The sequence below is a fragment of the Schistocerca gregaria genome, chromosome 1 (genome assembly GCF_023897955.1).
Source record: "Schistocerca gregaria isolate iqSchGreg1 chromosome 1, iqSchGreg1.2, whole genome shotgun sequence".
Taxonomy (NCBI): domain Eukaryota; kingdom Metazoa; phylum Arthropoda; class Insecta; order Orthoptera; family Acrididae; genus Schistocerca; species Schistocerca gregaria.
This window is the reverse complement of record NC_064920.1, coordinates 1,059,750,964-1,059,778,605: the sequence shown is the minus strand read 5'-3', so window position 1 is coordinate 1,059,778,605 and position 27,642 is coordinate 1,059,750,964. Positions and strand designations below refer to the sequence as shown.

Genomic DNA, 27,642 nt, shown 5'->3' with positions numbered 1-27,642 from the left:
TGGATCGGTCAGCCTTCAGATCACGGATAGCCTGGGCTTCAGCAGTGGTGATGTTGGGAGTAGGATTAAGGTTTTCTAAGAAGGATTGAGAGGCAAGGCTGGAGGTTAGAAATTCCTGGAAGGTTTGGAGAGGGTGATTTTGAGGAAGAAGAGGTGGGTCCCGCTGTGACGGAGGACGGAACTGTTCCAGGCAGGGTTCAATTTGGATAGTGTCTTGGGGAGTTGGATCATTAGGAGTAGGATAAGGATCATTTTTCTTCGTGGCAAAGTGATATTTCCAGCAGAGAGTACGAGTTTAGGGCAGTAAATCTTTGATGAGGGCTATTTGGTTGAATCTGGGAGTACGGCTGAAGGTGACGCCTTTGGATAGGACAGAGGTTTCAGATTGGGAGAGAGGTTTGGAGGAAAGGTTAACAACTGAATTAGGGTGTTGTGGTTCCAGATTGTGTTGATTCGAATTTTGAGGTTTTGGGGGGGAGTGGAGCTGGAAGTGGGAGATTGAGTAGATGGGAGAGACTGAGTCTGTGTGCAATGCGAGTCGGTTGAGGTTTGCTGGAAAGGTTGTGAAGGGTGAGTGAGCTGCCTTTCCGGAGGTGGGAAACCAGGAGACTGGATAGTTTTTTGAGGTGGAGGGTGGCGTGCTGTTCTAATTTGTGGTTGGCCTGTAGGAGGATGCTCTGAACAGCTGGTGCGGATGTGGGAGAGGAAAGATTGAGGACTTTTATTAAGGATAGGAGTTGACGGGTGTGTTCATTAATAAAAGTCCTCAATCTTTCCTCTCCCACATCCACACTGGCTGTTCAGAGCATCCTCCTACAGGCCAAGCGCAAATTAGAACAGCATGGCGGCCACCCCATTGTAGCTGGTTATCAAATATGTTACGGCATGTCTTACTTGAAGAAATTGGCACGCTGCTATATGTATTGGCCCAGGATCAACAGTGACACCGGAAAGATGGTCGGTAGTCGTGCAAAATGCACCTGGCACCAGCTGGCGCCTCTTCTGTCCATTGCCCCTGGCCTACTCCTTCACACATTGGTCTCTGACTGTGGCCCATAACTCACAACTGCTACCTTCAAGGATTTCTGTGCCACCAATGGCACCAAACACATCTACAGCCCTTCATTCCGTCCTTCCTCCAATGATGAAGCTGAACGTCTGTCAAGAGTTTTAAGCAGCAGATGGGGAAGGCTATTGAATCCACCACCACTGTGGTGGACCTTACGTTGTTTCTGAGCACTTACCGCATGACATTGATTAACAATCATAGCCGCATGCAGCTCCTCCATGGTCACCAGCCTCAGACCTAGCTTCATTTGCTGACACTGTCACCATAGGAACCTCGCTCGCATCCTTCCCAGAATTACACCCCTGGAATAGCGGTGTGCACGTCTGAGGCTTGGATGCCAATACCAGTAGTGTCAACCCACAGGCAGTGAGTTACGTCAGTCCAAATACAGAAGGAGCTCGAGCATTGTCAATAAAACCAGTTCAGGTGCAGACACAAGCATTCCCTCCACAGTCCCCTCTTCCACTGCTTTCTGGTGACAATGTGACACAATGCCCAGAATCCCTGGCGGGTACCATGGATGTCCCATTGTTGCGCACGTCCTCTCCGCTGGCTCCCTGTGGATCAGTGGTTCCCCTGGCACGCCCATCTCCAGCGCTGTTGCAATGGACACTGGAAGTGTAATTCCTCTCCACAGACTACAGTTGACAAGACCACACCTTTGCCTGTAGCTTCATTCCCCCTTTCACAGAACAGTCCAGGGCATTTTCGCCCACCCGTATGTTCTGGTTTCAGGGAGGAGATCTGGTATCATGCTGTGCGGAAGCTGAATGCCTGACAGAGCAAATGGACTCGATGGGCGATAGGAATCAGTGTCGCTGCAGTGCTGCACTCGCCTATTAGTGACTGCACAACCATCTCACTATGGGAATACTCTGGCCAATAGCATCCCATGGCAGCCAGCAAAAATACTGCCACTCCTCAACTGCACAGTCAGTAATGTACTTTGTCTGATACTGTTCATTACTATCTCCACCATACTACTGACCACCAATCAAAAACTTCACTTTGGTATTAGTTTTCCTCTTTGGTCTCAATTTGGATTGTGGCTCATACTTGACATGTTGACAGTGTTGTATCAACAGTTTGTTGCACTTCGTTGCTGCATACGTTACTACTGACTTGCTCTTGTTGTGTAGAGTCCAAAGTTCTGTCAGCCCTGTTGCTCGACTCTGGCGTGGGTTCGAGTACCGTCCACAGGGGGTCTTCCCGCTGAAATCGTCGGTCCCTAAAAAAACCAGTGGAGATAAACGTTGATTGCATTGGAAAATTAACTTTTTGGGTGGAAACAGAATCAAATCTGCATTGTTGCATTGCAATAATTGGTGTCTGCAACAACATTCATGTCTATAGGTGGTGCAGAATCTACAATTTAGTATTTGCTAAAATGCCAAATGCACGTTCAACAAAATGTCTAGCTCTTGATAATTTGTAATTGAAAATTTGTTTTTGAGGTGTCAAGCTTTTTTGCTGGATAAGGTCTTAACCTTTCACACAGGGCAGATGCCTCATAAGCCACGAATACAAATGGAAGAGGTGTGCCAGTTGTGCTACATCCTTGAGTAGCTGGTTACTGGTGCAAATGACAGAAAACAAGACAGAAACCATGATATTATTGCAGTTGGCCATGTAGCACTGCCAATGTTTTCAGGTCAGAAGCGCATATATTACCAACCGCAAATATGCGCACTCACAAAAAAGAGCCGTCACTTCCAGATGCAATAAAATTTTGGTCGACTAATATATAGTTCTGTTACTGCTCTATGGAGAAGCTAGACAACATGTTTTTGATATGTAGTGCAGCATAAAAATGTAATCTGGATGGATAACATTCAACAGCTGTTACTTTTATGTTTAAGAATGTGGATTGTCATCTATGTGAGTGACATTCCCATACTCAAGTCCTGTTCACATGTACCTTCCCATCTGAACTTCTAGTAAGCCTTGTCAATAGCTGGTAGACCACAATAATACAATATTCCAGTTGTAATGAAAGGGTATTTGAATTTGTGACAATTTTATGAGTTCATTTTGTTTCCAACATAGAACTAAAAATATCAATGGCGAATTCTGAGTGAAACAGGTAGCATCTTCCTGGATTCAACTCATTCATCTTGTATTACCTTGCTCTCTTAAGAATGGTATATGTTGATAGTATACCTAAAAATGATGGGCTGCATAAAACTAGGTTGAAACAGTAGGATGGTTCACTTACTCTGTATATGTGGATAATGAATAGCGTACACAACAACCTATTAGTCACACCTCTCCTGCTTACAAAGCCTGGGGAGGGGAGCAACAAGATACAGTTTCTGCCTGCCCTTACCCTCAAAAAAATTTACTCAAAAGATACAGACGACCTACAGCAGGTCCAGTGATAAAAGTTATGAAGTTATATTACATCTCAGAACATATGACTTTGGTGTTTGTGTTGACAGTAAATTTTGGTTATGACTTAACGAAACCATGCATCCTTGAAGCTATTGTCAGTCAGGCAACTCCAAACATCTGACAGCTCAAGGTACATTGGACCATAAGTTTCATCCCAGCAGAAATAGATGACATGAACAAACAGAACTGTACTTATAAATCTGGCAATGACAATACATGGGCAACTCCAGTTCTATGGTTTGGTGCAGTTATAACAGTGGTGTGGATTTGAAAGTTTCGGGTGCCACAATCTCCCCAATTCTATTCAATACCTCCTTATTAGTTATGTGATCTACCCATCTAATCTTCAGCATTTTCTGTAGCACCACATTTCAAAAGCTTCTATTCTCTTCTTGTCTAAACTATTTATCGTCCAAGTTTCACTTCCGTACACTCCATTGAAATACTTAAGAAACAACTTCCAGATACTTATATCTTTCAGTTCTGTTCTGTGAAAAATATCCCACCTCCTATTAACCTAGAAACCAAGAAGAAACGATAAGGAGGGTTCAATGTTTTAAATTCATAAATACATGCATACTGATGTAAACTTAAACTGTAAAAACACATACACAGATTAGCCAGAATATTATGACAATATAAACCTGTCCAGGTGATAGCAGCATCACCTGGAGAGGAATGACTGCAAGTCAGACACATGCACACTGAATGTAGTATCGTTGAGCATGCTGCTGATGTGTACATTGGGGAACGTGTGTGATCTATCCGAGTTAGACTGAGGGCAGACTGTGATGGCACGGACGCTCAGTATGAACACTCCAGAAACTGCATGATTTTTCGGGTTTTTGACGAGTGCTGTGTTGTGGTGTGTGTTCAAAATCTGGCAAAACCATTGTGGAAACATGTCCAGACATCGTGGGGTTGGATGGCCACACCTTATTACAGGTGTCAGACATCATAGGCTGGTAAAACTGGACTGGTGGCAAACTGTGGCGGAACTATCATCAGACTGTGTTCAAGTGTGTCTGAATGCACAGTGCACCTAACACTCCTAATGGTGGGCCTCCGCAGCCTCCGACCCATGCACGTTCCAATGTTAACACCACAACATTGGCAACTATGATGGAAATGAGCATGTGACCATCAGGACTGGACATTGTCGCATTGGCAGAACACTGAGTGGTCTCACGAATACTTATACCTCCTTCATCATGCCAATGAGAGGGCACAAATCCATCTTCTTCCAGGGGAACAGCTCCTTGACACCTGCAATGTGGGATGGATACAAGTTTTTGGCGGCTCCTTTATGCTGAGGGGAACTTTCATGTGGGTATCGGTGGAGCTCATGCAAGGCACCATGGCAGCCATGGAGTGTCACACACTGGTTGCAGACCATGTACACCCCTTCATGACGATCATGCTTCCCAACAGCAGTGGCATTTTTCAACGAGATAATGCACCATGTCACAAGGCCAGGAGTGTGATGGAGTGGTTTGAGGAAAACAGTGACAAGTTCCAAATGATATATTGGCTCCCCAACTCAACAGATCTGAACCTCTCGAACACATCTGGGATGTGATTGAACATGATGTCAGAGCTCATCAGTGGAGTGGAACACAACATACTAGAACTGTTGATACTAAAAGGTTCAATACGAAGGGTAATAAAATGCAGGCAGTGGCAGATATTCCCAATATATTGTCATATACTGTTATGATCTACAAAAAATTCACATCAAACATGCTGTCCATCCCAGTCTCTGAAGCATAAACTGTCATAGAATATCAATATGGCTTCTTCACAAACTTTCTGTATACACTCTGGATGGAAATCCATAAAATTGACATTTGACACAGAGTTTGAAGTAATCTATTGGAGACCAAAGTTCATCCCTGAGCTGTAATGGCAGGTGACGAGACACCAGACATGCTATATTTGGTTAAGATAACAGGTATGGCTTCACACAGATGTTCCACCATTTGTCTGTCTTCTTCATGCCGACTGTAATGTTACAACTCATATTTTCTAACACGACAGTTTTCATGTCGATTGTGCTAAAACTGTGATTGCTTGCCATGGTAAAAACTCTGGAGTAACCATTGCTGTCAAATGACCCACAAATGTAGTCAACTTGAATGTGATCAAAAACTCTGTAACTGCCTGAATATGTCAAAAGTTAGGTGCTGCATCTACACAATCTGGCAGGCATGCACATAACCAAGTTTCCAACATCAAGAATTGAGTCACTCATTCACACCAAGTCGAATCACAGCAGTTATCTAGGCGTGCAAAGGATATGTTGCTATTCTGCTATTAGAATGAAAGTGACTTTTTGTACACACACACACACACACACACACACACACACACACACACACACACAGAGAGAGAGAGAGAGAGAGAGAGAGAGAGAGAGAGAGAGAGAGAGAGAGAGAGTTCAACAAACCTCCAGTGTTTTGTTGGCTGCCTCTGGGGTGTCAAATTCCACAAATGCAAAACCTTTTATTTTGTTACTTGGTTTATACTTCGGTATTGAAACATATACTACTTCACCATAAGACGAAAATACTCTCTTGAGCCACTCATGATCAGCATCAGGTGGGAGCTGCTCCTGAAAAAGACAGACGATGAGTAAACCATTGTTTGCAAAAATTACTGTTCTTTATACAAGACCTGAATTTCAAGATTTGTTTAACTTTAGCAAATAACACAGAATCCTTGATTGCTTACCACATATATGGTACAATCTTCCTCATTTTCCTTGATGTGTATTGGTGTTGTACGGTACACTTTTGTCCCATCCTCGGTGACGGACAGAATCTCAGAGTCTCTTAATGCTTTTGCAATATCTTCTATATTTGAAGTTAATGATCGTATCTTGTTGAAGCGCAAAAAAATTGCAAGATCGACATCTGTAATTATAGACAAAAAGCAGTTCTGCTTTAAGAGATTTCAAATCATATTTTCACAATAATGCACTTATCAGTCTATCACAGGACAGTGAGTGAAAATAAGGATGGGGGTTATTAGTATGCCAGGTCAGCACTGGTACTGCTTGCGGCTCGCTACTTCACCTTCAGAGGGCATCAGGTTCGTGTCCGACACCAAGAGGGATGCAGCTATTTGCTGACAGGAGTCTTGTTGGCACATTTGAGGTGGCGCACAAAGCGTGAAACGAGGGAAGAGAGTGGTGAGATGGTACACCTCAATCTCAGTTACCGTGGTGCCATGGAACTCGGTTCATATTTGACAGCAACTGGGTTGGAACATGCACTGATGATTACGTGCCCAAGCTGTGATTATGTTCAAAGGAATAGGCACTGCCACCAAGGTTGCTAAGTGTTTCTGATATCGGAGATTTGAATTGTCGTGGTTTCATAGTAAACCACTTATAATGCTTATCATGCTTCCAATGAAGTGGCCTTTTGGATTGCTGTAGAGCTGACTACCTTTTTACATTGACCCTGCAAGTTATTAACTCAAGTTTGTTACAGGTGACATATTATTGCACTATGTTGTTCCACAAGCATTAAAGTAGGTGTGTGTGAGTGTTATTTTTGATGAAAGATGCAAGAACCAAGAAGAAAGATTGACATTGTACAGAGGGATTTCATTCCACAGCAACACACTGATAGACAGGAAGACACATTGCTTAATTTCATAAATCGTTGTAAAATACTGTCTTTATATATATGCCCACTTGCAAGATTTCTTTTGTTCAATGCTAATGACACTGTTTCTCTTGAAGAACTGATTTTAATGCACCACATTTATAAGCTATTCTGCCTTTCATGTAATGCTGTTAATGGTGCCATTGAACGGACATACAGTGGGTAACTCTAGAATAAGAAGCTGTTCCTCTGTCATGTTTTGTACTGTTATTACGTTTGATTATACAGAAGTCGCCAAATCATTTCAGGGAGGACTTCGCGTAAATTTTCTTATTGCCAACTGACGATCTGTCATGAAATAACAGTTTACACTTGATAGTTGGGATATTTTCTTATTTAACATTTGTGTATGTAGAGGAGCCTAAGGGCTGCAAGTCTATTGTTTAACAGAGATGTGTTTACTGTTGTGTTTTTCAACAATTATGGATAACTTTTGTCAATGATTGATTTAAGACATTACTACATGTTGAATTTTATAAATTTATGTAATTTACGGAGTGTCTTTTTTTTTTTAAAATAAATGTATATGAAAAGTAAAGATCCCATAATGCTCAATCAATCATTCCGCCCCCTGACTTCCAGCTTGCTGTTACTTTGTGGTAGCAGAACATGGTTTGTTGACTGAGTGGGGGACAGTTATTTCTAATGTTAAGTAGTGGATACCTATTATTTTGTATTTTCCAAAATGCCTGCCTATGTTAAGTAGTGGATACCTATTATTTTGTGTTTTCCAAAATGCCTGGTGTTGTCGAGGATCCGGTTTGTCTCAGTCAAGATGAGCTTGTATACGAACTGAGGTGATGTAGGATAGAACCAAAGGCTACTGTACAGGTGTTAACTGAATAAATATGCCTGCACAGTCATCTGCTGGTGTACATAAAGTGACCACACCCAATGAGGTAAGCTTGGCCGCCGTTGCTCTTCATGACGCACTGGTAGAAATCATAGAAATTATTCAGGATATGAACCATGGACCTTGCCATTGGTGGGGAAGCTTGCGTGCCTCAGCAATACAGATGGCCATACCATAGGTGCAACCACAATGGACCAGTTTCTGTTGAGAGGCCAGACAAACATGTCATTCCTGAAGAGGGGCAGCAGCCTTTTCAGTAGTTGCAGGGGCAACAGTCTGGGTGATTGACTGATCCTGGCCTTGTAACACTAACCAAATGGCCTTGCTGTGCTGGTACTGCGAACGGCTGAAAGCAAGGGGAAACTACAGCTGTAATATTTCCCGAGGGCATGCAGCTTTACTGTATGGTTAAATGATGATGGCATCCTCTTGGGTAAAATAGTCCCCCATTCGGATCTCCGGGCGGGGACTACTTGAGAGAACGTCATTATCAGGAGAAAGAAAACTGGCATTCTACTGATTGGAGCGTGGAATGTCAGATCCCTTAATCAGGCAGGTAGGTTAGAAAATTTAAAAAGGGAAATGGATAGCTTAGACTTTTGGTCAGGTGAATACAGGGTTATAAATACAAAATCAAATAGGGGTAATGCAGGGGTAGGTTTAATAATGAATAAAAAAAAATAGGAGTGTGGGTAAGCTACTACAAACAGCATAGTGAATGCATTATTGTGGCCAAGATAGACACGGAGCCCATGCCTACTGCGGTAGTGCAAGTTTATATGACAACTAGCTCTGCAGATGATGAAGAAATTGATAAAATGTATGATGAGATAACAGAAATCATTCAGGTAGTGAAGGGAAATGAAAATTTAATAGTCATGGGCGACTGGAATTTCAGATTAGGAAAAGGGAGAGAATGAAACATAGTACGTGAATATGGATTGGGGGTAAGTAAAGAAAGAGGACCCCGTCTGGTAGAATTTTGCACAGAGCATAACTTAATCATAGCTAACACTTGGTTCAAGAATCATAAAAGAAGGTTGTATACATAGAAGATCCTGGAGATACTAGAAGGTATCAGATAGATTATATAATGGTAAGACAGAGATTCAGGAACCAGGTTTTAAATTGTAAGACATTTCCAGGGGCATATGTGGACTCTGACCACAATCTATTGGTTATGAACTATATATTTAAACTGAAGAAACTGCAAAAAGGTGGGAATTTAAGGAGATGGGACCTGGATAAACTGACTAAACCAGAGGTTGTACACAGTTTCAGAGAGCATAAGGGAACAATTGACAGGAACGTAGGAAAGAAATACAGTAGAAGAAGAATGGGTAGCTCTGAGGGATGAAGTAGTGAAGGCAGCAGATGATCAAGTAGGTAAAAAGACGAGGGCTAGTAGAACTCCTTGGTTAACAGAAGAAATATTGAATTTAATTGATGAAAGGAGAAAATGTAAAAATGCAATAAATGAAGCAGGCAGAAAGGAATACAAACGTCTCAAAAATGAGATCGACAGGAAGTGCAAAATGGCTAAGCAGGGATGGCTAGAGGATAAATGTAAGGATGTAGAGGCTTCACTAGGGGTAAGATAGATACCGCCTAAAGGAAAATTAAAGAGACCTTTGGAGAAAAGAGAACCAGTTGTATGAATAGCAAGAGCGCAGATGGAAACCCAGTTCTAAGCAAAGAAGGGAAAGCAGAAAGGTGGAAGGAGTATATAGAAGGTCTATACAAGGACGATGTACTTGAGGACAATATTATGGAAATGGATAAGGATGTACATGAAGATGAAATTGGAGATAGGATACTGCGTGAAGAGTTTGACAGAGCACTGAAAGACCTGAGTCGAAACAAGGCCCCAGGAGTAGACAACATTCCATTAGAACTACTGACGGCCTTGGGAGAGCCAGTCCTGACAAAACTCTACCATCTGGTGAGCAAGATGTATGAGACAGGCGAAAAACCTTCAGACTTCAAGAAGAATAGAATAATTCCAATCCCAAAGAAAGCAGGTGTTGACAAATGTGAAAATTACCGAACTATCAGTTTAATAAGTCACAGCTGCAAAATACTAATGTGAATTCTTTACAGACAAAAACTAGTAGAAGCCGACATCGGGAAAGATCAGTTTGGATTCCGTAGAAATATTGGAACACGTGAGGCAATACTGACCTTACGACGTATCTTAGAAGAAAGATTAAGGAAAGGCAAACCTACGTTTCTAGCATTTGTAGACTTAGAGAAAGCTTTTAACAATGTTGACTGGAATACTCTCTTTCAAATTCTAAAGGTGGCAGAGGTAAAATACAGGGAGCGAAAGGCTATTTACATTTTGTATAGAAACCAGACGGCAGTTATAAGAGTTGAGGGGAATGAAAGAGAAGCAGTGGTTGGGAAGGGAGTGAGACAGGGTTGTAGCCTCTCCCAGATGTTATTCAATCTGTATATTGAGCAATCAGTAAATGAAACAAAAGAAAAATTCAGAGTAGGTATTAAAATCCAAGGAGAAGTAATAAAAGCTTTGAGGTTCGCCGATGACATTGTAACTCTGTCAGAGACAGCAAAGGACTTGGAAGCTCAGTTGAACGGAATGGACAGTGTCTTGAAAGAAGGATATAAGATGAACATCAACAAAAGCAAAACAAGGATAATGGAATCTAGTCAAATTAAGTCGGATGATGCTGAGGGAATTAGATTAGGAAATGAGACACTTAAAGTAGTAAAGGAATTTTGCTATTTGTGGAGCAAAATAAATGATGATGGTTGAAGTAGTGAGGATATAAAATGTAGACTGGCAATGGTATGGAAAGCATTTCTGAAGAAGAGAAATTTGTTAACATTGAGTATAGATTTAAGTGTCAGGAAGTCGTTTCTGAAAGTATTTGTATGGTGTGTAGCCATGTATGGAAGTGAAACATGGACGATAAATAGTTTGGACAAGAAGAGAATAGAAGCTTTCGAAATGTGGTGCTACAGAAGAATGCTGAAAATTAGATGGATAGATCACATAACTAATGAGGAGGTATTGAATAGAATTGGTGAAAAGAGGAGTTTGTGGCACAACGTGACAAGAAGAAGGGACCGGTTGGTAGGACATGTTCTGAGGCATCAAGGGATCACCAATTTAGTATTGGAGGGCAGTGTGAAGGGTAAAAATTGCAGAGGAAGACGAAGAGATGAATACACTAAGCAGATTCAGAAGGATGTAGGTTGCAGTAAGTACTGGGAGATGAAGAAGCTTGCACAGGTAGCATGGAGGGCTGCAGCAAATCAGTCTCAGGACTGAAGATCACCACAACAACAACAACAACAACAAAAGTAGTTGTTCCACTAGTCACGTGCATTGGGTGCAGGCCCAGACTGAATGACTTGGTTTGTGTTGATGTGCAACAGGCGAGGGAAATACAGGATAATAGTGCGACGATTAAAGAATGGTTTAAGAAAAATGATAGCATCACAGGTGTGAATTCGTATAGTAAAGTAGTAGTCCATGATGGGGGCAAGGAGCAAACTATTAGGGACAGGCTGCAAAATCCGTTGGAAGCTGTTGTGGGTCAGTATGCTTGCAGTTTGCTAGATTAAGTCAATTCAATTGTGGAATTTTTGTTAGAATTTGAGCAGAAAGTCTTAGCGATGGAAATAAGTGTTATGGAGGCATTTAGGTTACCAGCTATTATGGTAAAACATCGGATGTGCGAGGAAAATTTGAAAGCCATTCAACATAAGGAATCCTGGTAGGAATGCAGGCTCCAAATAATTAAGGTCATTCCACCTCGAGCATTGAGGGAAGTAATGTATAACCACTATGAAATGGAGCAAGCTTTCAAAGAATCCTTAATTGATTATGTTTATCGTACTAAAAGGAGTGTAAGTGCATGGGCTCTTAATAACACGGAGGAACAGGCTGTAAGACATCTGTTACAAAAATTGAATCTTGAACATAGGCAGAGGGCATTATTTTGCCAGGTACCTGGTACATTTTGAAACTAAATGAACTTGTAAGGCAGATTCAAGCTAGGCAGTATGTTGATCAAGAAACATGCAGGGAAAAATTTGCAAACTAAGAACGCTTGCACTTCCGAAAAACCTGAGCAGGCAAGGGTATGATCAGGTAGTACACAGGAGACCAGCTCATTGAAAGACCATAACTCAGCAGTGAAGTGATGTAATTGTAATAAACAGGTCATATGAAAAAGACACTGTATGGGGAAGACCTTGCAACCTGAGTTATGACAATTACTGTACCGGGGACAGGATAAGCTCATATGTGCCGTTTGGCGGTATCACCTTGAATAATGAACCAGTTTATGCATTACTGGATTTAGGCAGTACTATGTCAGCAATTAATTATGACTGTTTCACCAAAATGGGAAAGACTGTCGGTGGACAGGGGGCTGTTTATCACAGCAGGTAAATCTACTTTAACAGTCAAAGGACGCTACCTAGTGGAAGAGGTTTTGGGGATTTTACATAGAAAATTGATATGAAAATTGTGAGAAATCTGATGATCGCTGTTATTATAAAGAAAGTGGGTTTCATCCCAGACTGGGATAGAGGGAGTTGTCATTTTAAATTTAAACCACAAATCCTCTTCAAGGTTCTGCCAGCAAGGTGAAGGTGTTACCATAGCTGTGGGTAAAGAGGAACCATATTGAAGTGGGAATCAGTGACGAACCATTAGATCACTTAATATCTCTGTCAGGAAAAAGACTAAAGCTCTATGTTCCAAATTTCCTGCTGTGTTTACAAGAGAACTGGGAGCACACAGACGCTGGAATATGGCACTGAGTTGGTGGATGACATACTGGTTAAGGCTATGCCATACAGGATGCCCCCCCTCCATGAAGAAGATAGTAAGGGAAAACCTAAGAAAAACGTAGCAAGAAGGAGTGGGCCATGTGGTGCCTCTGGTGTTAGGTGCCATATCTTTGGACTCGATCATCTTTGATTTATCTTTGTCTATGTTCTCTTGGCACACTACATCTGTACTGCCATGTTGAATACGCTTACCTCTGTGCCTAATAAATGTACATTCTATGTCTAAAGTGTGTTATTACCACCCTACGAAACATGATGTCCACAAGATAATACTAAATTCCTCTTCACCTGCAAAAATCATGAAGAGAGACAGATTTAGGTCAATTTACTTTATGCTTCATGTGAGTGACAATGATATTTACGTACAAATGGGTGAACCAAACCATGATCTACACACAAAATCTGACCTATTTATGATAACTTTGTACTTAAAAGCAAGAAACGTTCTTATCCTGGTGGGAATCTCACAGTTGATGAAGGTTTATGTCCATTTAAAGCGAGAATTCAATTTCAAGTATATATCAAGAACAAACCGAGCAGGTATGGTATAAAATTTTTCATTGCAGGTATGGTATAAAACTTTTCATACTAAGTGATTCCGCACCAGGATGTGTTTTGAACTGTTAAGTGTACAATGGTGTAGGTGAAAAAGACAACAGTGCAGATTCAGTGGTGTTACATTTGTGCAACAGTTATCTATGTAAGGGTCACACACTGTACATGGAATGGTTTTATACTTCTGTAAAATTATTTGAAAGATTGTTTGATGAGTGTACACCTGCTATTTCCACAATAACGAGAAGCTGAAGAGGCCAATTACAGAAATTCAAACAGAATAAGCTAAGAAGAGGTGAAATAGTATTCAACAGAAAAAATTCCATGCTAGCACTTCACTGGAAAGATACTAGGGATGTATTTGCCGATACTAGGGATGTATTTGCCCGTTGTTACTAAACAATGACAAGTAGTGTTACAAAGACAAAATCCAAGGCTGGAATGGTAGCAAAACTGAAGCCTGATCTCATACTTGATTATAATAAAAATAAAACTAGTATTGATCATGGAGATCAGCTAGTGACCTACTATTATTTTCAACGACGAACAATGAAATGGTGGAAAAATATATTATTTCATGTATTTTTGACGTGTGTGGTCAATTCTTACATTCTGTACAAGAAACTTCAGCCTGTCTCTCACAAACAAACCAGCTTGATTACTTTTTTGATGGACCTGGGAAAACACATACTCGAGAAATCAGGCGAAGCTTTCAACAAAGACGAAAAGCAGGGTTCAGTAACAAACAGGTTAACAGCAAGGTATTTCCCCACTCGCATCCCATCGACAACAAGCAAGAAGTATGCATAAAGATACTGCACTGCTTGCTCTCTGAAGGGCGCACGCAGTACTGGCAAACGAGTGAGAAGGGAAACCAGATGGTGGTGTCAATAATGTAACGTAGGATTGTGTCTATCTGACTATTTCAAGCAATATACACAAAGATATATTAAAAACAAAGATTCCAAGACTTACCAAGCGGGAAAGCGCCGGTAGATAGGCACAATGAATAAAACACACAAACACACACACAGAATTTGAGCTTTCGCAACCGGCGGCTGCTTCGTCAGGAAAGAGGGAAGGAAAAGGAAAGATGAAAGGATGGGGGTTTTAAGGGAGAGGGTAAGGAGTCATTCCAATCCCAGGAGTGGAAAGACTTACCTTAGGGGGAAAAAAGGACAGGTATACACTCGCGCACGCGCACACACACACACACACACACACACACACACACACACACACACACACACACACCGGCGCTTTCCCGCTTGGTAAGTCTTGGAATCTCTGTTTTTAATACATTTTTCCCATGTGGAAGTTTCTTTCTATTTAATATACACAAAGACAAATTTTGCTCAATGAAGAGTTGTATAAATTCAAGGAAATAGTTTTGTACATTTATTTTACAATACATTCTGATTTATTGCAATTACAAACTTTTTTTATACCTCTGAATCTTCTAATTTTCAAAATATAATGATTCTGTAAATATGTGACATCTTTCAAAAAAAATTTAAACTAATGTTGAGATTGAGGATCATAACAAAAACATCAGTTGAAAGGTATTGCTTTTCTTCATTATCTTTTGGTCAGGAGCCATGCAAAAAGGTGCAAAGGTATACGACTTCTAAGGGATTGCAGAAGTTCCTGCGGCCCGACTGCAATGTATTAATATACAATATGAGCAGCAAGGGCCCCAACTAAGTTTCCTGATGATGACTCCCCATCCCAGATAATACACTGTGTCCTCCCTACCAAAAAGTCCCCAATCCAGTCACAAATTTCAGTTGACACCCCGTCTGATCCTACTTTTGACAAAACACATAGGTGTGGTACAGAGTCAAATGCTTTTCAGAAATCAAGAAATACTGCATCTACCCGGCTGCCATGATCCAAAACGTTCAGCAGGTCATGTGGGAAAACTGTGAGCTGGGTTTTACATGATCAATAGTTTCAGAATCCATGCTGACTGGCACTGAGGAAGCGATTCTGTTCTAAATACCTTGTTATGTTTGAGCTCAGAATATGTTTTAAGATTCTACAACAAATCAATGTCAAGGATATTGGACAGGAGTTTTGTGGATCACTTCTACTACCCTTCTTGTAGACAGATGTGACCTGTGCCTTTTTCCAAGAACTGGGGATGATTTTTTGTTTGAGGGATCTATGATAGATCATAGTTAGAAGAGCAGCTAACTTAGCCATAAATATTGTATAGAGTATGACAGGGATTCCATTGGGGCCTGGAACTTTGTTCAATTTTAACGATTTCAGCTGTTTCTCAACAAGACTGACACTATTATTTATTTCATTCATCTTTTCAGTGGTCTGAGGAGTAAATTGGGGCAATTCTCTTGGGTTTTCTTTTGTAAAGAAACATCTAAAAACAGAGTTAAGCATTTCAGCTTTTGCTTTGCTACCCTCAATTTCAGTTTCTGTCTCACTCGCTCGGGACTGGAAACTAACTTTGGTGCCACTGACAGCCCTTACATACAAATGGAATTTCATCTCCCTGTACATGGTTGGTGCTGATAGAGAGCATTATTTGTCCTCCAAGCTACTTTAATGATACATAAAACTGAACTTTAAACTTTCTGTATTCACATTGCCTTTTAAAATAACACAATATCATATACTTGGTGGGCTGGCAGGTCATCTTATACATATAAAAATGGAAGACAAGAAGTAAGTTTTTCATTTGTTGCAGCATCTATTGTAGCCATGTGTTTTTCTCCTTGTCTTCTAAACACCTCCAAAGCCTCCCACCAAGGAACAAGCAACCCCACGCAGTAGGTGGAGACACACATTCATTGTCTCACATTGCAGAAGTGATGGGGTCTATCCATTTTTCCGTTTGCACATATCATAATAATATCTCCCACAGTGGGATATCCTGACACTTACCTACTACTTAATTTCATTAACACGGAAGCTTCAAAATGGGACATGCCACTCTAAGAATGTCACGTCGCACTTCATCCTGCACCCGATATAAGCAGCTGTTCCAACTCTTAAATTAATTCTCCTCACAGAAGTGTTTAAATGAGGTAGGTAATGGCATCTAATAGCAAAACTCGACAATGACATGTCTTGATGCTGATGCAATCTTTACAAGGTCAGATTCTACACTGTACCCAGGATCTTTGTCAATACTATCTAGCAAGAGAACTACCAAAACAACAAACATTTCTTTTTCTTTATCAGTTTACTTTTCTGATTACTGTTGCAAGTTCTTTGTGCCTTGCCTACATCTACACCTGCCTGCAGCTCACCAACTGATCAAACTTATTTTCTAATTCCTTGTGTTACCTGTTGCCACTTCCCACCCCTCTCTACAATTCTCCATCCAAGTCTTTCCCTGTCTTGTCTAATTCAGCCTGAAGGGCAACAATTTTCCCTCCTGTTCCCCTCACTCCTGTTTCCCAATCCCCATGCCATTACAGTCACCCCAACGGGAAAAAGTAATGAGTCTAACACAACATACGCTGGTAGTTTTACAGCACATCAGGCACTTTTCATTCATTGTAAAATAATACTTTAGTAAGAATAAGTCAATTAAATTACTGACATACATAAAAACATGTTGACAAAAATTTGGCGTACATGCAACAACTTTTCCAACATTTCTGACTCAGGAAAACTTGGGTCTACCTAAGTTTACAGCATCAGAAGATAAACAAACAAACAAAAAAAAAAACATGACTAAAACCTGACTTTGTTAACAAGATCACAAAACTCTCACATCTTGCCCGGTGCAGGGCTTTCAGCCACAAGTGTAATCAAACAATAGGATCTCTCTTCCTATTTACGCAAAATACATTACATTTATGTTCTGGGACAACTGCCAGTTCTGGGAAAGCCTAGAACAGGGCCAGCTGCAAATGGCTCTGAGCACTATGGGACTTCATAGCTGTGGTCATCAGTCCCCTAGAACTTAGAACTACTTAAAACTAACTAACCTAAGGACATCACTCACATCCATGCCCGAGGCAGGATTCGAACCTGCGACCGTAGCAGTCGCACGGTTCCGGACTGCGTGCCTAGAACCGCGAGACCACCGCGGCCGGCTGACCAGCTGCAGTCCTGGATTCTGTACTGCTCATGGACTGGCAACACATCAGTTTCATGAAGCCAATGGGATGATATTTTCACATAAATGAGAGGTGAGAAAATGAACATCTAGCACCAAGTATATCATGACTTACAAGGTTGTGGTTAGGCTGGGGTCTAATAACACAGCTTAAATTGCTGCGAGTAAAACGAGCAGCAGTTAAATTTATAATCATTGTTGTCATAAATAGTTGCATGTTTATTCCAGTTATATAATGAATTACAAGGTTGTGGTTAGGTTAGAAGGTGAAAGTTTAGTTTTGAGTTGCCGAAGCCAACAAATGCGAAAGCTAAAATACCTGGTTGTAGTAACAGATTGATCTGTAGATGAACCCAAGGCTTAGTTCAGTTTCACTCGCAAAAATTAAATTAATAATCCTTGTTGCAATATATGTTTCTTTTGAATATTTCACAAATAACATGGCTGTGGTTAGGCCGGGATCTAATACTACTGCTGAAATTAATAATCTGGGTTGTCAAAATATTCTCCCATTCCTTCTGAATGTGTTACGATTTTTGGAGGTAGTGATATATGAATGTAACAGCGCTGCTTTCAAACATGTCATCTGTCTGCTGCTCTCTCACTGACTGCATACATCCAGCATCTGACACATCCTCTTTCCTTACCATCACATTTTGTGGCCAGTGCTGGTAACATTACAGCACAAAAAACCTTTAAGTACAACACTGGGGCTGAACTAGACTTTTACCACCAGTCCCTGCTGACACAAAATAAATGACACTGATACTACAAGTTTTTGTATGCATGAAACATGTTCAATTAATGGCAGTCACCTTCAATGTAGGGCCTGTGAAATTCATAGGAGCTGTGCTGCTTCACCTTCTTCCAGAAGATTTGTTGTAACTGCACTTTCACTGTCATCAAGCCAATCAACTTCAATTAAGCATATCACATGTGAGGACACAGTTCAAGGTCAACTAAAAGCTGCCCTAATGTGTCATGACACCGGATGGACCAAAGCATTTCCTGTGGTATTACTTGGGACTCCCAAGCACATTCAAGCCAGACCTGGATGCTTCTCCATCCGAATTTATGGGGAAGCATTACGCCTGCTGCGAGAATTCGTGGCTATCGACGATCTGCCGAACCCTACGGGTGACCAGCCGGAATTTGTCCGCCAACTGCGACAACATGTGGCTCGCTTCCGTCCACAGCAACCTCACCAACATGGGACTCCTGCCATGTTTGTCCATCATGACCTATCCTCCTGCACACACGTCATGTTATGAACGGAAGGTATTAAACCTTCGCTCCAACTACCATATTCCGGCCCACACAATGTCATAACCAGAGGAAGCAAGACCGTGGACATATTGATCAATGGGAAACCGACTACAGTGTCCAATGATCACGATAACCGGCGTACGTCTTTCTGGAAGCAATGACGCCTGACCTACCACGACTTCCGCCTCACTCAACAATCACTCCGTCAACATCGTTGCCGACACAGACGCAGCCAGGGGGCCGCAGTTGACCCGCCACCACGCACCACAAGATACGGGCGACATGTCAATTTTCCAGCACGCAATTTGGAATGACACTTCGCTTCCACCATGAGGGCTGATGTGGCGTCTTCTGTCATCGTCCAGTGCCGTGACATGCACGGTGTTTGAAAGTAGAGCGCTGTGAAACTTTCCCGCTGGACACCAAGGATGCGACATTTGTTCTGTGATATATTCTTTGATTGTTGATTTCTGTTCCATGTTCTACTCCGTGGCAAAAAACGTGAATCCAAGTGTGTTAGATACGGAATAATTTACTGTACTGATATTTTCTCATGCCTTCGCACGAGTTATCAGTTGCAGTGTATTACTGTCTGTTCCAGCTGCAGGGTTTCGTTAATAAATTATTCCATCAAGCTGAGACAAGCCTACTTCTCTTATGCAGCTTACAAGGACACGCAGATGTTAAACTGTCGATCGCTGTAATTCAAACAGGTACCGAAGAAGGCAATTACTGCAGCACACTGCAAAAACAAATGTGTGGGAACAGATCATACCTGTAATATGTTTCTCAAGTTACGTAGTACTTCCATCCATCTTGGGGCTCTCTGAAGTACTAGAACGATCAACAACTGACTTCAAGCTGTCACCCCTCAGTAATACTGCATCATGAAGTAACTATCAGGTAACCCATGCTCAGAGATTCTTTAAGTGCTGACTGTTAGGGAAATCACAATGCACCCGTAATTTCTATGGACAGTGACCAGGATTTGTTAAGGAAGCGGTATCCATGAGCAAATTGTTTTTCTGTCAATTGTTCGCTGAGTGAGTCAACACAGTCAGCAACAAATTCATGTACAGTGATGGCAGAGTTAGAATTTCAAGACATCTGAACAACAGTATACACAAAATTAACAAAGTGACACATCAAATCAGTATGACTGCAATTTTCTGCTCTCAGCATATTCTTCATGAATGCACAGAGCTGCCCCAAAATAAAACACCAAATGATATAATAAAAGTGGAAGCAACCATAGCAAGTAAGCCTTTGTGTTTCCCTGTCAGTGACACCAGAGATCAGTCTCACAATGTATATAGCAGTATTTAGTTTCTGCACATCACCTTGATCGTGATACTTCAGTGCTAAGAATTTAAAATGGTCTACTTGACTGATTGACCACCTTAAGACAACAGAACTTAGGTTTCTGCAGAGTTTTGTGTCAGAAACTGTATGCATACTGTATTACCTAAAAATAAAATTTTCTGGTTGTTCTTTCACGCCTTTTCGAAGTAGTGAAGACCTGGGGAAATACCTGTTGCCATGTTTTCTCCCCTTCTTATTTATTCTCTGTACCAAGTGACTGGAGCAGCTAGCAGTTACTGCAGCTCTCTAGAGTATAGGTTTTATTGAGATTCTTGCTTCCTCATTTGCCTCTTTCAACAAAAATTTAATGGCACTGTGTATCAACAAACATGTCTGATTATGAAGAACTTTCACCGTACCGATGATGTGAGAACACTTGCGGTTTATATTATGTTCTAAGTGGGCAGGTCAACAGATGACAGTCAACTGCAGCAGTCACATCTTCTGAGTAACAGGCTGGTGTCCACAGCACTTACAATGAAAATGCGTTTCTGCACTGGTGCCACATTTTGTTGTGAGAGATCTAAACCTTTAGACGGTTTTTTCAATATTTTCCTCTATTAAGGCATTAATACAGACAAGCTTACAGTTATCTACCACTTTATTCTTTGTCCAAACAGAAATAAAATGTAATGAATAATTAGGAACGGATGCATGAAATGCGTTTAAACTGATTTGTTTTCTTCCTTGATCATCAACATTTGGATACGGATTACTGGAGGTAGGGATATCACCTGTCTGCTTTGACCAATGTCAGTACCATGCTGAAACCCGTTTTCAGCATACCCGACATGCCGATCAAAACATTGATCATAACACCCACAAAAATACAAATACTGCGCGAACCAATACAATGATTAAACTGAATGAAATTACTGGGACAACTGTGAGAAGAAGGGCAGTTTTGGGCAGGGTCAAACTAAAAATTCAACAATAAAAACAACACTGTTCAAGACACAACACTCCGCAACACTCAAAACTGCCAAAAAATAACAGTAAAACCATACAAAACACATCATATCATGGTCACTAAATCTCCAATTAACCTACATAGCTCAACCCTAGACCAGGATACCAATACACCTCAACCCTCCCCCCCCCCCCCTCACACACACACACACACACACACACACACACAAACAACTAAAACAATTGGTAGCCAATCTGCATATCAACAACGTACTCCACCCTAGACCAGGATACCAATATCACCCTCCCCCAACTACAAACGCCGGTATCTCAATCTCCAGTACACATATACAGTTAAACCCTCTAGTAAAAGCGCACTTAACGTACTGGCACTTTTCTGTTGCATGTGTGCAGTTGGCAACTGTGTATGCGGTGAATGATGAATCAGATAGAACAAGAAGGCAGAACCCATTAGAAAAGAGTTTATGATAATTATTGAATTGGATCACTGATTTTTCCTTAAATTATGAGAGAAGTTACGTGGGTCAATGTTTATTAATAATAGAGTCACACATCTGATATAGCCTATTAACAAACATTGAGCCACCTACCTTCTCCCATGAGTTAATTAAAACACTGATCTACTTACTTAGTGGTTATGCAGGCACCTAAGAAAATAGCTTAAATTTTACGACATATTCTGTTTCATATGACAACATTCTAAACAATACATACCATTCTTCCACCCCGTAATGTCATACACTCCACATCATGATGACTTTAGCACACTAAATGACAAAAACATACCCCTCAAACACATAGTCACCACATCATTAAACTGGCACTACTTCATACACCACACTCTCTACAGCAAGATTTCACCTCCACTCCATAACAAACACACCATGGCTCGATGGTCACACAACTGAACATCATGGATTCAGGAGTTGTATATGTGTTTCATTGGTGCTCGTTTCATTTGCAACAATTTAAGCTGTGCTATTACGTCCAAACTAACTCATAACCTCAGAAACTGACATAATCAGAAAAAAAGCAAATGTTTATTATAACCATGATACAAGATTGAGCAACTCTTGCTGGCTGCTGCATATTACGACAAATTGGCTATGACCAATGATGATAAACTGCAATGGTAGTACACAAAACAGCAACTGGTACACCATAAACACAGTTAGTGCATTATCTCTATAGGATGTTAAATTCCTGGGTGTACCTCAAGCCTGCTATTACATGTCTCAATACAGTACTTTGATCACTGACTTCATTCTCATCATCAGGTAGTCTAGTTTGAATCCAGGTGCTGAGTACATCTAAAATCACCATATTATCTTTGCCTCCACTTTTCTTCACAAAATATGGGACCCTAGGATCTAAGTGGTCTGAGAAACTCTATGCTGATAAGATGAACAGCAGTGTAAGTCAATTATTTCACGTATGCAATCAATGTGACCATCTATAATACCTGACAGTTGTTCACCATTTTTCACACACTGTATCCCCCCACCCGAGTATGTTCACTGATGACATCAATGTGCTCATCAAAGAAGGTAACATACACAAACACGTAAACAAGAAATGATAGTGGTATTAAATTATACTTGTACTATAGAAATGTGAATATACATATTGCTTACATTTATCTTTTTCTATTAAATCAATGAGAAACTTGTCTTTTGTTAAATTAGCATCACCAAAATAAAATTCCATTTGGTTCTTCAGTGCTTTGTATATACGCTTCTTTCTGCGTCGAACTTCATCTTCAGGCTTCCGACGGTGTTCTTCTTCAACTGTTACTGTCATGTTATCATCTATGTCTGCCTGCAGACAAAAGAAACAACAAAGATGAAGAGCATTGCAACATACACAGCAATGGAGATAAGTAACTTTCACAAAAAGTTTGTGTAGGGTTTATTGATGATTAACTATCATAATTGCCTAAGGCAGTTATAATTAATACCACCAATGTTAGTTTCCAAGATATCAATAACGCTCTACTAAATGTAAGGCATTAACAAAGCCTGCAAAACACAAACAGGATAACATTACCCATCAAGCTCTGTCAGAACTTCCTTAGAGAAGTAATGTGTGGTGATCTCACTCTCAATGGCATCGCCCTTCTACTACGCCTTTACTTTCCTTCTTCACAACCCAAACTGAGAGGATACTACTAGAAAATAAAGAGGGAAGGAGGGAAACAGACTTGGAGAAATAGTGCTTTGCTTCTCTTCCATTTTTAAAGTCAGGAGTTAAAACTGTTTAGGCCAGATCTGAAAGACTACTTCATGAAAGCTAAACAACAACCACAACAACATAAAGATTCTGATGCTCCACCAGTCACATTTGCACATCAGAATTACTACTTTTCTTGATCTGCTGATTTTTTACAATTTATTTAGTGGAAACAATATTTAGCAATATATCTAGTCATGTAATCTGTGTTTGACAGTACAGGAAATGTAATGTTACAATAAGTTCCTATGCTTGCGGAGTCTTAAGGAGCAAGCAATGAATTTAGTTGCCAATGATATTAACTTGTATTAGTGAGCCGCCAGCTATTGCCTGGGAACATAATAACCTGACTCACTATTAAAGCTGTAAAGTGACAAAATATTTTTATTCAAAACCAAAATAAGTTGCATAAAAGTAATGTTCTCTTCCCGACACAGTGCATTTTAATTTGAGACGTGAAACTGGAGGAAAGCCTACAGAATATACAATAATTGTTAGGTAATCTAAAAAGTTAAGACTAGGCCTACTCATTACCATTTTCGCGAAGTGACAACTACTCAAACGAACGGATGCTTAGCACAATTTAATTACTAAAAACGCTATTTCTTTTTCTCAGCAGCTAATGCAAGATGATATCAGGACACGCAAGTTTATTACTTTGTCACTTCGTGACAACTTCGCAGGCAGCTTCAAAAGAATGTACAGGGAACTGTAACTACATTCTGGAGTTGAGCAGTTGAGATGAGCCCAAACTTCTCTCCTCGACGCAATCATGGAAATTTCTGATTTTCATATTACAGCCGTTACATTCTCCCGCGTCTCTAAAGAACACCAGGGCAATCTCACATTGTGCACAACATTTCATATCCCGAATGTTATCAACGAACACCACATATACAATACAAGGCCCAGTGTTATACTCCTCTTCACACAACGAATCAGAAACGAAGAAAATTTGCTCAGCAACATCTCACACAACATGTTAATTTCCCGATGTTTTACTCATCGTTAAGGACATATAATTATAGCTGAACCCATGGGAACATAGCAGTTTGGTCTCTAAGTCCTTTAATTTGCATGGACTAGTGGACAATAAATTAGAAAACACTACGAACTATATTACACATACCATCACTATGATTCCTCAATACCGGGAAACAACACTACGCCACACGGTGCACAGTGTTTACTAACATAAAACAAGTAGCAAAGAAGTTGCCGCTAAAACGTCGGTCTGACCAAAGATGTTAGAATTCATGGTGCCGAAAACAATATACATTGAAAATTTGCTCAAGTTTGTATATCCACACCTCTAGCATAATACCCGAGTGATTGACAACTTGAGTGATATGTGAGCCTAGGCTTTCGCGGTCGTTGACACTGTCAATTAAATTCTTCTGGGCTGTTGACAGCATTGTCTATGAATAAGCAAGTGGCTTTCCTCAGGGCTTCGTGCTGCCCTGACAGGTAAATGAGACAGACTTTAAATCTTATTTAGTAGCGGAGGAAGCTGTTTACGTAATTTGATAGGGTATGTAGGACGGGGAGAAGGGTGTTGAGCGTTCTTTATTGGCTTTCATACTATTTCTTGTCATTGGAGGATAAAGAAGCGCTTGATTGGTGTATACATTATTTCTTGCCTTTGGTGAATATAGGCGAATTAGAAACAGGCGGTAACTGTGCCGTAGTACTCTTTACTTGTAGCCAGGTGCGGGCTGCAGCGTACCAGTACTCTGGGTACGTACGACTGCCGCAATCTCCCACGCGCCTGTGTGAGTTGGTTTGTGTGCACTGCCATCCCATAGTGTTGCCACTGTTGGCAACCAGGACCCGAGAAGCTTACATCTGTCCTTTCTGTTCATGCTGTTAGCTATTTCTATCGCCTATCTACTCTTTCACCTCGCTATAAACGGCCGTTTCGGCAGTATGCGGGTTCCACGGAATATTGTCTCTTGTTCGCACTCATCCTAGCATTACGCCACAGCTCATCTGGTGCGTCGTCCCAGACAGATACAGCTTTCATGCTCTGTGACTCATGTGCTGATCGGACGCCTCACTCCACCTATTTACACCAGTCCACATTCTCAACCAATTTCGTAAACTTGTGCAGTGTTTAGATTGCTCTGCAAGTCATGTGCTGATTGGCCGCCTCATCTCACCTACATACACCAGTCTACATTCACAATCAATTTCGTGTACTCCTACGGTGTTTAGCTTGTCGACCACATCTTTCAATAAGTGTAGAACTTGTTTTGTTTTGTTATTGCTTCAAAAGATTGGCTTGATGCGAGCTTTGCAGAGAACTTTGGAGGAAATCCAAGATGGCCGCCGAGTGAGATCACAGGTATTTTCTTCGTCCGCTAAAATAACTTATTTAAGAGGAAATAGTGCCAAGTTTAAATATTCTTTGTTTTTATTACTTGCTGTAGTGTCCGTTCTTGTCACACAACTGAATATTAGCGTCCAAGCAGAGCTTGTTCTTGAAAAAACTTGTTCTTTAGCTGAGGTCCCGATAATCGCGACATAACCCGTAATTTTGCGTGACATAAACACAACAAATTCTATTCAAGTTTTCTTGATAGAGCAAAAATCGTTTAAAAAAGACAGCTACTAGTTTCATCAGTGTCTATTGTCGCAATAAAAGTGTAATTAAACATTTCTAAATCGTATTTAACTAATACATTTCGTATTGTTTACTAGTTAGATAGACGCGATCTAGGTCTAAATTTTGCGAGTTATAAACGTTTAAAAACCTGACCAAACACGCCTGATAACTTAAATTCTCTAAAAGCAAAGTAATTACAAATTCATTCTTCTGTTTTTGCATCTCTAAATCAGTAGAAAAACAACAACCACCGCACATAAGATCTTTGTGTCGTTTTTTTTGCTTGCAGACATACAATCTCGCGACCTTGACAAATTTAAAACATTCTTTAAACTTAACTATTCTTTCGAAACTGACCATGAGTGAGAAATATGGGAGCTGTTATAGGGTAGTGAGTAGAGGGATTTGTAGGAAATATTTTCACTGGGGGGGATGCAGTGGGGAGAATGTTGGGAGAACAGAAGAGGCTCTCTCCTGGAACTGCAGAGTATGCAGTAGGAACATTTTGATTGGGGAGCAGGAAAGGAAAATCTGTGCCCTTCAGGCACAGTTGGAGGAAGCAAGGAAGGAACTGATAAGGATCAAGGGAAATAGGGGGGAGGAGGGTGGTTGGGAACTGGCAGCTGGTAGGAGGATAGGAAGAAAGAGAACGCGATCTGATAGTTTTATCAACAACACCAAAAACAGGTATCTGCCACTGCCAGAGTTAAGTGGAGAAGAGCCTCAGGTAGAACGAGGAGCAGGAAATGTGCAGCACACTTCAACCGAGGCCAAGAAGCCTAGGAATGTACAAAGTGTTAGGAAGAAGAAAGTGCTGCTGCTAAGTAGTAGCCATGGGCGAGGTGTAGGCCCTCAGTTACAGGAAAGTTTAGGGGCAGCGTACCAGGCCACCAGTATCTTCAAACCAAATGCAGGGCTAAGTCATGTGATAGAGGACCTAGGGTCTTTATGTAAGGATTTTACAAAAGAGGACCATGTAGTGATAGTGGGTGGGGCGGGAAACAGTTTGGACAGGGATGGGGCATATGAAATAGGTGGTGACCTGGACAAGATAGCTTCCCTGACTCATGGCACCAATGTACACTTTGTTGAGCTGTTCCGGCGTCATGATCAGCCAGGCCTTGATAGAGCTGTGAGGCGAATCAATGTGGGGCTGGAGATGGCTCTGAGGACGGCCAACTTTGCTCATGTTTCTCTGGTGCCCGTCGGGACTATCAACAGATGGGGTTTCACTAGGCATGGCCTACACCTAAACAGGATTGGGAAGGGAAGATTGGTACAGCTGATTCATGAAAGTATAGGGGGTGGATCTCGGGCCACACATGGTCAAATACCTGTTGTCATAGGTAGGAAAAGTAGGTCTTTTTTAGGATAAATCCAGACAACAGGTTCCCCTGCCTAAAGAGTATCTCTAGCAGTTCAAAAAATACTGAAACAATCACTCACAAGACAGATTATAACACTTCAAAAATCACACATACCAGATGTCACAAAGAAAAACAAACCATCGGAAAGAGTAACATGGGGCATTTCACAGACTTAACAATCCTCCATCAAAACATGCAATCAATAAAAAATAAAATACAAGCATTAGAAGTTGAGCTCCAATCTTTGAACTGCACAGTAGTTTGTATTACTGAGCACTGGTGTAGAGACACAGAAATCCAACATGTAGTATTATCATTGTATGAAAGGGCAAACTCTTACTGCAGAACTACTTCAAGGGGTGGAGGATCATGCATTTATATCAGAAAAGGAACACAGTTCAAATCTAGACATGACCTCAGTACAGTA

The 27,642-nt window shown here is 40.9% G+C and overlaps 1 protein-coding gene across 1 annotated transcript in view; it reads right to left on the bottom strand.

Moving 5' to 3' along the window:
- Positions 1-24,455, bottom strand: part of LOC126281227 (la-related protein 7) — a 79,889-nt gene extending 55,434 nt beyond the window's left edge. Inside the window, exons 1-4 of the mRNA XM_049979995.1 lie at positions 24,373-24,455; positions 22,649-22,832; positions 6,191-6,372; positions 5,907-6,071 (exon numbers count right to left, since the gene is read on the bottom strand). Coding sequence (XP_049835952.1) covers positions 5,907-6,071; positions 6,191-6,372; positions 22,649-22,832; positions 24,373-24,375 — 534 coding nt within the window. The 5' untranslated portion in view covers positions 24,376-24,455. The remainder of the gene's footprint in view (positions 1-5,906; positions 6,072-6,190; positions 6,373-22,648; positions 22,833-24,372) is intronic.
- Positions 24,456-27,642: the final 3,187 nt, after the last annotated feature.